The sequence below is a fragment of the Plectropomus leopardus genome, chromosome 10 (assembly GCF_008729295.1).
Source record: "Plectropomus leopardus isolate mb chromosome 10, YSFRI_Pleo_2.0, whole genome shotgun sequence".
Taxonomy (NCBI): domain Eukaryota; kingdom Metazoa; phylum Chordata; class Actinopteri; order Perciformes; family Serranidae; genus Plectropomus; species Plectropomus leopardus.
Genome location: NC_056472.1, coordinates 27,936,750 through 27,949,521, shown reverse-complemented (window position 1 = coordinate 27,949,521; position 12,772 = coordinate 27,936,750). Strand labels below are relative to the sequence as shown.

The window sequence follows — 12,772 nt, the reverse complement described above, 5'->3', positions numbered from 1 at the left end:
AGCGCAGGTGGATAGATCCAACAAACCCTGGACTTTTACACGGGAGTCTGGTGTTCGCTTCCTGTCTGAGTGTGATGGTGTTTCTTCACCTTACCGTGTGGCTCTTTTGCTTAAACCTAACCATCTGTGCCAGCATGTACGTTTGTTGACGTCCTGGCGTATATATTTATTTACAAATACAGAGTTTTGCATATTTATCTGATATTCAAGCACTTTTTTTTTAACTGTTCTCTCACTGTGTTCATCTTAGTTTTATTTTTTGTAATAACCTTGTATGTTTCTGTCTCTGACTCGGACTCTCTGTCTCTCTCTCTCTCTCTCTCTCTCTCTCTCTCACACACACACACACACACACACACTCATGCTGCCCTGCTCACAGCTCAAAACAAAATGCTGACCACAGCTACTTTATATTGAAAGCTGAAAACACAACAGAACAGTGTGTGTGTGTGTGTGTGTGTGTGTGTGTGTGTGTGTGTGTGCGCACACTCACTGTGACTGCTTTTAAAATCCATCACAGCAGGTTTAAACTCTCTGGCACTAATACAGCTCCAGTTAATGAAATATTTTCTGCTGCGGTGCTGTGTGTGTGTTGTTGCTCTGCAGCTGAATGAGTTTAGCAGCTCAGTAAACTGGAGGTGAATCAGATGGCAGACGTCACCGTGAAGAGAGGAAGAGGAGTTAAAAAAGAAGTCGTAAATGTTGAGGTGAGTTTCTGGGATTCCTCGATAATATTTTGTGTGCTTATTATTTTAGAAACACAAGAGACATTTAAATAAACTTTCTCACCTTTTTAGGTTTAAAGCCTCTTTGTGTGAAATCATGTTTTCCCAAATTACTTTCCTTTGAAATTTTAGTTTTGCACATTCATTTGATCGGGTTCGATTGTCAGAAGGTCTAGTTTTATACAATTTAAAACTGTTAAAGGGGAACTCCACTGATTTAACCATCAAAGTCTGTTAACTGATTTCTGGGGGTAAAAATTGTGTTGTGGAGTCAGTAACCAGTGAAGTGAGCTCACCAGACCTCTGTAATCTACTCCTTATCTTTGCTTGAGGCTACATTAGCTGATACTAGCATCACAGGCCTGAATCTTTGTCCGACTGGCAGCCAAGATACATTGTGGGTAATGTAGGCAACAGGTTATGATAAGGATGAAGACTGAGTGGAATAAATGTCTTTTCCATCATTTTTTAAACTATTAATCATAAGTAAGATATTATCAATCATATCTGCTGAATCAGTTGATTCTTCTTTTAGAGTCTGTTTACACCTGATTTTAATATGTGTTTTGGTAATCTGTGGACAGCCGAGACACATCACCGTTCACACCTGTCTCTCTTATACGTCTCCAGCTCCACAGATTATCTGTCTCTCATACTTTTGTGTGGATTTTTTGACCATTTCAGAAAACACTTTTGGGCGCTGGATCGGATGCTCCAATGTGTCGTCGCATAGGCTTACTTTGTTTTTTAATTTCAGGGACTTCAGCTGAATTTCTGTCAGACTGTAGTTGCAGTTTTGTGCTCTCTGGTCACAGGCAGAAGTGTTGATGGATAGAGACTAGTTGGTTGTTATATTTGCAGCTAATCTGTCGATACATTATGGCTGTGCAAAAGTTGATTTGCACATTTAAAGCAAGGCGAAATTCACTGGGTTCAGTCTGAACATGCTTCTTTTGTTGCAAATGGTCTAACAAACCTGAAATGATTTACACAAAGAAAAGAAACAAGGCATTTATATGAAGAATAAACATACAATAATAGAAATGCTGATACACAGTCTTTAATGAAAATAATAAAACAGAATGTGACTTCCTCTCTCTCCATCCAGATCCAGCCCTCCTCCTCTCCCTCCTCCTCCTTTCCGTCTGTGTGGTGTGGTTTTGGGAGGAAGGTGAGCCTGCTGCTGCCTTATGTCTGGCCCAAAGGCTCTGCGGCGCTGCAGGGACTCGTGCTGCTGTGTTTGGGCCTGCTGGCAGCAGAGCGACTGGTAAATGTGCTGGTGCCGGTTTACTCCAAAAACATCGGTAAGCACTTAAAGCAAAATTAGCTGCTATATAGAAATAACATCTCCTGTAACTACAAAAACGGAAACACTTAAATGCACATGTAATGCAGGAAAAGAGCTCAAACTAGAACAGCTGTCACGTCTACTTGCTGTGTTTCACTGTCCAAACTATAGATGGCAGTGTGCTCAAGGATTTTGAAAGTGTGGTCCACCTTGTTTCCTCGCGTCTCTGACTGATTGTGTCCTGGTTTTCCTCTTATTGTGGTCGTATTCTCTGAGTTGTGGGGTTGTCATATTGTGGAAACAGCACAAGTTTGGACCAGAACTTAAAAAAAGTTTGGCTGATGTTCATTCAGAGTTGATGCATTTTTCATTTATTGCGTTTTGACAGTTTGTCACCACTTAGTTTAACAGTGATTTAGAATTTTTGATCGCTTTTTGATTTTATGTTGAGAATTACAGAATTGCACAGAATCAGTAGTTTTGCACTCCAGCATGCACCAATGTGTCATTTGCAGCCTCTTGGGTCTTGATGTAAACCTAGTTTGACCCTTGGTAGACATGAAAAGGAAAAGGAATTAGAAATTAAATGGATTACATTGAAAAGTAATTTTAAAATTCCAGTTTATTATTGTGGGTTTAGAAGCAAGACATCCACAAAAGTAGAAGCTAACTGACAAAATAGTTATCTTGTCCTTCTACAGTTTTTGTAACGTGCCACCAAGGACGCCATAAATATTCACGTCTCATCTTTTCATGTGTGTGAGCCTCTCATTCATGAGTAGATGCACGCTTTCTTCTGCACAGTGATACGGTTGGCGGGTGTAATTTGATGAAAAAGAAGAAAAACTGTCATCAGTCTGTAGGGGTGGGCGATAATTATAATCCAATAAGTAGAAACCAACATATATGAATGAATCTAACGTCATTTTGAGAGCAAAGGAAAAAACGAACTACGATGTCAGGAAAGTTGAGAATGCATGCTGTGAATCTAAAACATAGACTGTTTATAACATAATGTACATAAATTGATGATTTCTGTCAGTGAAGGTAGTTCTTAACACCTTGATGTTTGTTCAAGTGATCGTTTTTATGATAAATTCGGTTATTCAATCCAACAAAAAGGGGACTTTCCGCCATGATTGATAGCTCTGACAGCCAATCCATGTGCTCACATTCAATAGGGCTGCTTGCGATTGGTCAGACGGGTGTTTTGGCGGGAACACCCCAACCGCGGACATCGCTACTGCGCAATCTCTGGCTCCCAATTACATCACCAGTGCAAGATGGCAGCAGGCATATCCGTGATATTTTAGCTTCACTTAAGCATATTGAGGGTGAATGTGAGCACATTTTCCATCTTTATAAACGGTCTATGAGTTAAAGGTAAACATTAGTCCCACTCGTTGCATTCATTGGCTGATCATTAGTACCTCTGCTGTGCACACTGGTTGATTTTTCTAAAAAAAAAAAAAATGCTTTTCAGATTAAAATATTGGGACCCAAAGTCAAAAAGAATGTGTGAGTTTAACATCACTAAAAGAGAAATTCACAACGCTTGTAACAGGAATAATCTTGAATGTGAACATGTATGTGAGCCTTTTAGGTTGATTTAAAGAAAAAAATACCCATGATTTTAGTGTGTGTCAAACTTTTTTAAAAAAAAAACATATTCCAGCATGTCAACAATATCGCGATAATATCGATTATCACCATAATTCTGAAAATTTTATATTGTTACATCTCTAACTGTAACGTTTACAAAATAAGTCAAAGGTTAAGCCCAAGAAATGAGATCAAAACTGACTGGATAAGAGTTGTAAAAATACAGACCGTCATTATAATTAAACACCATAAACTACAAAACAGTTTGTGCTGGTGCAGTAATTCATTATAAATCAGTTCAGCTCCTGTGAAATGAGATCTTATTGGTCTGAAGGAGGAAGCAGCCTCCATTTTTCAGGGGGGTGTCATCATTTGCCAAAGTCTTTTGTAGCCTGTTTTGTACACAGGACTGCATCCACCACAAGGCAACGACCCAGAAGCCTCCACTTCAGAGGAAGTCAGCATTCAGTTTGTCTTCAGCTACTTTCCCCTTTAGAAAACCGGCCATTTGGCTTTTGGAGCAACATGAAAGTATCAGCCAGCGCTGCGAGAATGAAGCCGAGCGCTGCTTTGTGTGATGAGGAAGGCGTGGAGGAGGAGGAGGCGGGGGCTGAGGGGGGGCTGTTGTTGGTGTGTATGTGTGTGTGTGTGTGGAGGGTTTTCTGGGAGGTCACCCCTCCTGCCAGTCATGCTTAGCCGGCATTAGCGGCCTTTTTCGCAGAGTTAACACACCGGTACAACGGACGTTTTGTCTCTGGGTCGGACCCTGCCTCCCACCCTCCGACTCCAGGACCTGATGCCAGAGAGCTGAAAATACCCCCCACTGAAAACACACACTAGAAAGTTAAAGAATACACACATTTCTTTATTCATTTCTGTCCATCTTTTTATCTTCTTTTCTCCCTTCTTTTCTCACCATGTCTCTCTGTCTGGATCTTCAGTTTTTCTCCTCCTCCTCTTTATCTCTGTCTGTTTTCTCGTTTCATCCCGATTCCCAGAACTTGTACAAAATGGTAATGAATGTGAATGAGAATGTGTCTGAATGGCAGAGAGCGGAGTGTGTTTGAATGTGGTAATGACTGTATGTGTGTCAGTGTTGGAAGATGTACTCAGATATTTTACTTAAGTAAAAGTTGAGGTATTAGTTAGTTTGTAATTATCGTCGGCACTGTCAGTTTTTTTAAAATTTGCATTTAACCTGTTTTAAATGATGTTGTTTGTTTTATTAGCGTCTTATCTGATATCTGTCATTTTATTTTATTATGTTAAGCTTTTTATTTGGGAAGCACTTGGAAAGTGATATAACGATTATGATGATGATTATTAGTAGTAGTAGTATCCAGATTGGAAATACTATGATTACACAAACATAACAAAAACACTATATTTTACCTAAACGTCTAGCGTGTTGGATTTAGTCGTATCTAGTGGTGAGGTTGCAGGTTTGCAACAAACTGAAACTCCTCCCGTGAGTAGAGCTGCATTAGGAAATAGAGGTCTGAAAATAAGTGGATACATCATTTTACATTCGATTTTCTTTGCATTTTTGCGTCAGCCACCACAGCTCTAAACGCTTGACACATGAAATAGTTAGGATAAGGCAATCTGCAACCTCACCACTAGGTGCTACTAGATCTTACACACTACACCTTTAATGTTTAATGTGCAAATTTTGAATATGCACCGAATAAAGTCAAAATATTGGTTTAATATGGAGTAACTGAGTGTACTGGTTTATCATTGCAGAAAGTTTCTGATGGTCCAGACAAAAAGGAAAAGTTTTCTGTGTGTGTTTTGTGTGTGTGTGTGTCTACAGTAAATGAGCTCTCTGCAGGAGGCAGCTGGACTTCGCTGATTGCCACCGTCTGCATCTACACGCTGCTCAAGTTCCTACAGGGAGGAGGCGCAGGTGTGTGTGTACAAAATAAAAGATGTTATAGAATATAAGCTGTGTGGTGAACCTGTGAGGTTCAGAGTGAATGTTAACTTCCTCTCTGTTGTTTCTTGTAGGTACCTCTGGTTTCATCAGCAACCTTCGTCAGTTCATGTGGATCAAAGTGCAGCAGTTTACCAGCAGAGGCGTTCAGGTACCGCTCCAACCTCGGTTTTTGTTACTATTATGTCTGCTTGTTTTTTGAGTCTGACATGTGACTTTTTAAGCAGTATTTCTCAGTGTTTTCACATGTGCACTTTACAATATTTCGAGTATTTCTGGATAATTAGTTTATGGTTCATTAATGAAAAGACAATTGTGGTTTATTAAAACTCCTACGTGATCAATGCAGGTGGATTTTTCTTCAAAAAAAAAAATACACTGGCTTGCCCTCCCACACCTTATGTCTTAACCTATAAACCACCTGTGCTCCGAATGGCCTAAAAACTGCAAAGAAAATCTCTGCAACCAGATATTCTGTTGCTCCTGCTGTCTTTGACTCCACAGATGTAATGTGTGAACAAAAGCCAACAGTAAGCGTGCCATTATTTTACAATTAAAAAGTCGTATAATAACAAATAACAAAATGAAATAATAGCTTACATTAGACAATATATGTGACGTAACTTAAGTGTCTCCCTGTGTCCCCCTCCCTCCACGCTTCAGGTGTGTTTATTTACCCACCTGCATGGCTTGTCTCTGCGCTGGCACCTGGAGAGACGCACTGGAGACGTGCTGAGGAGCGTCGACAGAGGCACCTCCTCCATCAACAACCTGCTGAGGTAGCACAGGAAGATAGCTGGAGACATGTAGCCTCAGCTCACATAAACCTGGGTTCAGTTATCAGAACTAGTTCACTTCTTGGGCTCAATGAGACCACAGAGCCATTAGAGAAAACTTCAAGCAGCGCACACATCCAAAAGTGATAAAAACTAGGTGCTGGACCAAGAAAAAATAGATATGAAAGAATAAAATGTAATAAAATAAGTCTGCACACTAGTGCATGCTCCCATGAAAACTTATTCGATTACCTCCACACGTGTGACCACAGAGCCATGACCCAACACACACGTGAGTAATAACTTTTTGGTCGTTTTCTGTCTTTAGCTACATCCTGTTCAGTATCCTTCCCACCATCTGTGACATCGTCATCGCCATCATCTACTTTGTCTCCTACTTCAGCGTCTGGTTTGGACTCATCGTCTTCACCTGCATGGTCCTCTACCTCAGTGAGTCAGTGTGTGTGTGTATCAGACTTTGAAAACCTCTGCCCTAACCCAAAACTCAGTCTAATAAGGTTAATTTGCACTCTCTCCAAATAAGTAAGGGCTCCATAAATGCAAACTGCAAATACCTCTTTTTAACAAAAACCCAAACTTATCAAATGCAGTTTGCCAATGACCGACTGTGCTCGTGTCTGCAGCGTGCACCATCCTGATCACAGAGTGGAGGACAAAATACAGAAGAGAGATGAACAACCAAGACAACCACGCCAAGTCCAGAGCCGTAGACTCGCTGCTCAACTTTGAGACGGTAGATAAGACCACACATTTCCTCTATTTATTAAAGATAGATAGATATCTTTATTGTCACTGTACAAGTGCAATGAAATGCTGATTGAGCAAACCTATAGATGCCTAAAATCTTGGAAAAATAAGTAATAAATACTATACACTTAATCAGCTTACAAATTAAAAGAATTAAAACACTACAGTATAATAACAGTAAATAATTAAGATAAAATACATTAAGAATAAAATACATTCAAGATAAAATAAAATAAAATATGTAGACCAGACAGGCGCAAGTACTTCACAGCATGTCAACCCCTTTCTGTGAGATAGGAAACCAAGGATCATGAATATGTCATTGCAGTTTGACGTGTTTTTGCATTATGATTTTGATAAGTTTGTATGCATTTATTTCTTAACAAACATTTGATTGACTGATAAAATTTCTGTTTATTTGAATGGAGTTTGGTTAAAAAAAAAAGATCTTATTCTTTAACAAAAAGCTCTGTCTCTGCAGGAGGTTCTCAGACACTGAAAATAACAATCTGAGTTTTTCAGCAGTAAAAAGATGCACTTTTAGTGGACATACATCGATGGTGCAACATGCCCTGAAAGGTCAAATTGCAGTTTAACTGCTGCAGGCTGCAGCCTTCTCGCTCAATACTGAACCGATTTCTCATTAGTCATTCGGGTCCAGGTTAGAAAATATTTAACTTACCCTTGAAAATCTTTGCGTTTCAGCCTTTGTTTACCCGGTACAAAACAGCTTTTCAAGATTTTTCTTAAGTTATAGCACATTTCTTTTGCATTTGTTTCCAGATGTTTGATGAAATATTTTTTAAGTTACTGGTCATTTCAGAAAATTAAGAAGCTTTTTCAGGATGTTTCAGTCTGCTCTTTCTAAATTGGATTTATTTTAACAGGTAAAATATTACTCCGCTGAAGACTACGAAGTCCGCTGCTTTGAGGAAGCCATCCTGAAATATCAAGTAAGTTTGAAAAGAAACATCATCTGCCACCAAACACCAGCCAATAGAAAAATCATATCTGCTTGTATGAATACCTTGAATATGCATCATGTATGAGTTTAAAAAATACAATGAATTTAACCTAATTTGATTTAAAATTAACCCTTTTTTGCTGTATGTCTGCAGCACTGTGAGTGGAAGAGCTCGGCCTCGCTGGCTCTGCTGAATCAAACCCAGAACATCATCATCGGATCAGGACTGCTGGTTGGATCTCTGCTCTGTGCCTTCCTCGTCTCCGAGGGACAGTTTCAGGTATGAGTTAGGAGGAAAAGAAAACGATAGAATCCAACATCAATATCACATGTCTACACACAATTTAGAGACGGGTTTCCCCAGACTGAATGTCGGCATAAACGATATACAGTACATGCATGTCTCATCCCACTGGCTGGTTTTTAATGAGTGTTCAGTGACTGTCTCTAATGCTTTCATTATGTTGTATATTTTTCCTCTGCTGTACTCAGTTTTCTATATATAAATTAATCTTATATATCAGATGACAACAGAACAAGGATGATGTAATAGATCAGTGAACTAACAGAGACAGATTTAACAACCTTCATAGTGACCTTTATTTGCATATGACCTGAGTGACTCAGACACACCACAATAGACATGACGTCTGCTACTCTGACCTGACTGTGATGACTTACATAACCATGACAAAAACTTGGACTTGACCTCAGTGACTCAGACATGACCTGAATCAGTCAGACACAACATGAGCGACTCCGCCACGGCCTCAGTAACCTCAGTGAGACTTTCTGCATAACAACTTTATAAAACAGTGTTACGTCAATTCTGTGTCCTCAGATTTTTCGGCAGCCCCCAAGCAGCCAAGACGTGTAAAAAAAAAAGCCCAGTTGCCAGAAAAAATGTTGGCATTGTGTGTTTCCACAAACCACAGATACATTATATTTGTTTGTTTCATTGTGTCATATCAATGTTTCGGAAGTGACGTATTTGCTATATTTCCAGCGGCTTTTAGCCACCAAATGTGGGTATTTTTTAGCAGCCTATTTGCTTTTTTGTTTTAACGAGACAAGATTGCATTTCCTGCTGGGATTGTGCCACCAAAAGCAAATGTTTTTTGCCATGACATCCCTGTGTTTCTGGCCGAGATACTGTCATGACAAAAAGTCATTTTTTCAGAGACATTGCTGTGATAATATTGACCGGAAAAATGTTTTTTTTTTTTTTTTACTGAGACATCACTGTGTTTCTGGCTGAGATAATGCCACCATAATTTGTTATTTGAGCCAAAACATGATCTTTTCCTAATTATAACCAAGTTATTTTTAACTACACATTAACCACAGTATTGCTGAAACATTAAATTTTGATGATCCATTATGAATGTAGAAAAAGGTAGAAGGTAGATTTATTAATCATTTTTTAAACAAAGTTTAAAAAACAAAATTACATTTGTCCTTGATCCTGCTACATCTTTGGAGTTGAAAGATGAGTTGATTAAAATCCCCAGCTACTATGAAAATTCGATCTGGTTGCTCGGGCATGTTGCCGCTAATGGCATCATCTAATTCCTGCAGTGCATTTTATGAATTTGCATCACAGTCTTGTGTCCTTATGGCTCCCAACAAGGTCCGCCCATCCAGTGAAATAGTTTGATCCGGGATGTTAGGGGTTAACCATGTCTCTGTGAAGATGTGTGCAGAGCTGTCTCTGATTACCTGTTACTGAGATAGCCCTGATCTCATCTCATCCACTTTATTCTCCTGCAACCAGACATTAGTCAGAGGAAGGTTCAGTAAAGGAACAGCTCTCGGTCCAAGTCGGGTCAGCCTCGCCCTGATGCCGGCTCTCCTCCCACTCTTTGCCTGGTGCTTTTGGTTTCGTTTCTCCCCTCTGGTCTGACTGGCCACTCGGTATATGCTGTATGACATACAAATATAACACATCTGTGGTTTACAGAAATGTACAATGCCAACATAAATTCTGATGATTTAGCTGGGGAAACTTTTGATAGCGGGAGGTTTATTTATAAGGCTGACTTACAATAACCTTTAATTATTATAAGATTTGTAATATTCAGTTGATGTGTGTGTTGTAACTTTCTTCTAAGGTTGGAGACTACGTATTGTTTGGCACCTACATCATCCAGCTGTACACTCCTCTGAACTGGTTTGGTACCTATTACAGGTGAGATTATTGTGCAGGCCGCTGACTCTGAACAAAGTTCATCAGTGTCTCTGTAGGTCTTTGTTTTTACTGTGGCAATGCTGTATTTTATTATTTTTTTGGCATTAAGTCATAATTACAATGAATGTTATAATATATTAGTCTGGTACAAATCTGCTAATGCCATTTCCAGGACTACTTCTGTTACCAAATTTAGTACCACTATTTAACATATGACTGTAGTATTAGGAGTACTGTAATACTTTTACTATCTGTGTCTCTGCAGGCTGATTCAGAGTGCGTTTGTTGACATGGAGAACATGCTGGCATTGCTGACAGAGCAGAAAGAGGTGAGTCACAAAAAAGAATAATCGTCTGGAAAAAACATTGTTTGTGCATGAATAATTTTATTTTATAATACAATATAATTCATTTTGCACCAGTCTGTTCAAACACAGTCCATTACTGGTGGTAATAAAATAAGTGCTTAAAACTGATGTTGTGATGCTAACTTTATGAATAAACTTACACAGAGAATAAACTTATTACTCACAGCATAATTACCATGTGGATGCTTATTAGTTGGATAATTTGTTTTGACAACAATTTTTTCTTTACCTTCTCAATCGTTACATACAGCCTCCTTGTGGAGAAAACGTGTCAATGTTTTGACAAGAGTAAACTTAAAAAGTGGCCTAACCTGCCTCTTTTGTCCAGGATGAAAGCATTCAGTCTATTTCGGCTTGATTTGTATTTTTCATATTTTGATGTATTTTCATTCAATTAGAAAACAAATTGTGTGATACACTTTTTTAGAAATGTATTGCATTATATTTATCTTTTTTTTTCAATAATTTTAAATCAGTTCGTCATATTACTCTGAAAATTTTATATAACTTTTTGACTGATGTTTTTTAAATAAACATAAATGGCAGTACAATGCTATTCCAAATATGGTAGAACTGAGTAGAGTTACTGCAGTTTAGTTTAGATACAAAACAGCCTAACGTGTTCTCTTGAATCAGAGACAAACTATACTGAGATGCCTGTATAGTAAAAATATAATAATTGCAGGTAAGTGAGTAATAAAAAGTGGAAAGTTATGAAGTGTTTATTTATGATCGCACTGCTTCAGTCGTGCTGGAAACTGAGAAACTCACACAGTCAGAGGTCAGCGGATTAGGAGATCAACAAGTGTTTGTGTGTGACTTTGTGTGTGTTTGTGCGCATACTGAAACACACAGTCTGCCTGTACATTTGTGTGTGTGTGTGTGTGTGTGTGTGTGTGTGTGTGTGTGTTTGGTGGGAAAAGGCGTCCCCCGGCTGCCTCACTAAAGGCTCCTACATTCACAGGCCCTTGATATGGTAAACAGTCACATGAATGTAGACAAAAGCATTAGAGCACCTTAAAAACACAGCGGCCCTTTTCTTTGGCTTGGGAAGCTGCGGGCGAGGAGAGTCAGGGAGTCAGGGAGTCAGGGAGGAGGAGGCAAGAAGGAGGGATGGTTTGAAGAAGAGAGGAGAGAGAAAATGAGAAAGGGAAAATTTAGAGCATGATGGGAAAATATTCCCTCTTTTTTCTTCTCCATCCTTCTTGTCTCCTCCTCCTTTTCTCTCTTCTTTCTTTCTCTATCTTTCTCCTCCTTTTGTTCCCCAACGCCTCCTCTTCTCCATTAGCTGATGAAGACCATGAGATATGGTTGAAAGCACCAAAACAAGCAAAGAGGTGGTTCTTGAGTTTAAACTGATTTGGTATCTCTGTTTATACTTAAACCCATGAAAAGTAATACAGTATAATTTGTGTATTACCTTCCACAATAAATGCTGGCATTCTACGTTTCTGCAAACCTCGGGTCCTTTACATTTGCACGATATAATCTAGCACAGGAGCAAAAAGAGTAAGTCCATAAAGTCTGCGTAGAGAGAAAGGCAAAGGTGATTATCACACAAATGTAGGACTTTGACCCAGGACGCAAGTGTTTGTGTCGCATGTGCAACCAAAAAGTAATTGGTAAAGATATCATTGAACCCTTTGTACTTGTTTGAAGATATGTTCTTCAAATGTATATTCATCGCTTAAAGTTATAAACTGCATCTCATCTCTCCTCCTGTGTTCTCTCTCCCCGGTTTCCCTTCTCTCCTCCTCCCCCTCCTCCTCCTCCTCCTCCTCCTCCTCCTCCTCCTCACAGGTTCAGGATGCAGAGGATGCGCAGGACTTGCAGCTCACAGCAGGTCAGGTGGAGTTTGACAGAGTCTGTTTCAGCTACGTACCTGGGTGTGTAGCCAACGACAAATCTGTTTTTTAATTCACTTTTCTATAATTTGATCCTTTTTCATTCATTTGAAAATAAAAAAACAGAGACTGTCCTCAAAACAGTATTGGTCATTTAGTAAAAAAAAACCTTAGAGGGAGGGGGTCAATGTGAACTGTACGGCATATATCATATGACTGTGACACTAGAAACAATTGTTTGAACCCCGTGTCCTATCAGCAGTCAATGTTGGGTTGTTTTAACAATGATCACCATGTTTCCCTTTCCATAACC

General features: G+C 39.2%; 1 protein-coding gene across 1 annotated transcript in view; it reads left to right on the top strand.

The window, feature by feature from the left end:
* Positions 1-1,884: 1,884 nt before the first annotated feature.
* abcb6b (ATP-binding cassette, sub-family B (MDR/TAP), member 6b) overlaps positions 1,885-12,772 on the top strand; it is a gene marked incomplete at its 5' end in the record, with an annotated part of 31,373 nt that continues 20,485 nt past the window's right edge. Inside the window, 11 exons of the mRNA XM_042494045.1 lie at positions 1,885-2,029; positions 5,432-5,524; positions 5,626-5,702; positions 6,215-6,330; positions 6,656-6,777; positions 6,972-7,081; positions 7,983-8,048; positions 8,214-8,339; positions 10,171-10,247; positions 10,513-10,576; positions 12,416-12,501. Coding sequence (XP_042349979.1) covers positions 1,885-2,029; positions 5,432-5,524; positions 5,626-5,702; positions 6,215-6,330; positions 6,656-6,777; positions 6,972-7,081; positions 7,983-8,048; positions 8,214-8,339; positions 10,171-10,247; positions 10,513-10,576; positions 12,416-12,501 — 1,082 coding nt within the window. The remainder of the gene's footprint in view (positions 2,030-5,431; positions 5,525-5,625; positions 5,703-6,214; positions 6,331-6,655; positions 6,778-6,971; positions 7,082-7,982; positions 8,049-8,213; positions 8,340-10,170; positions 10,248-10,512; positions 10,577-12,415; positions 12,502-12,772) is intronic.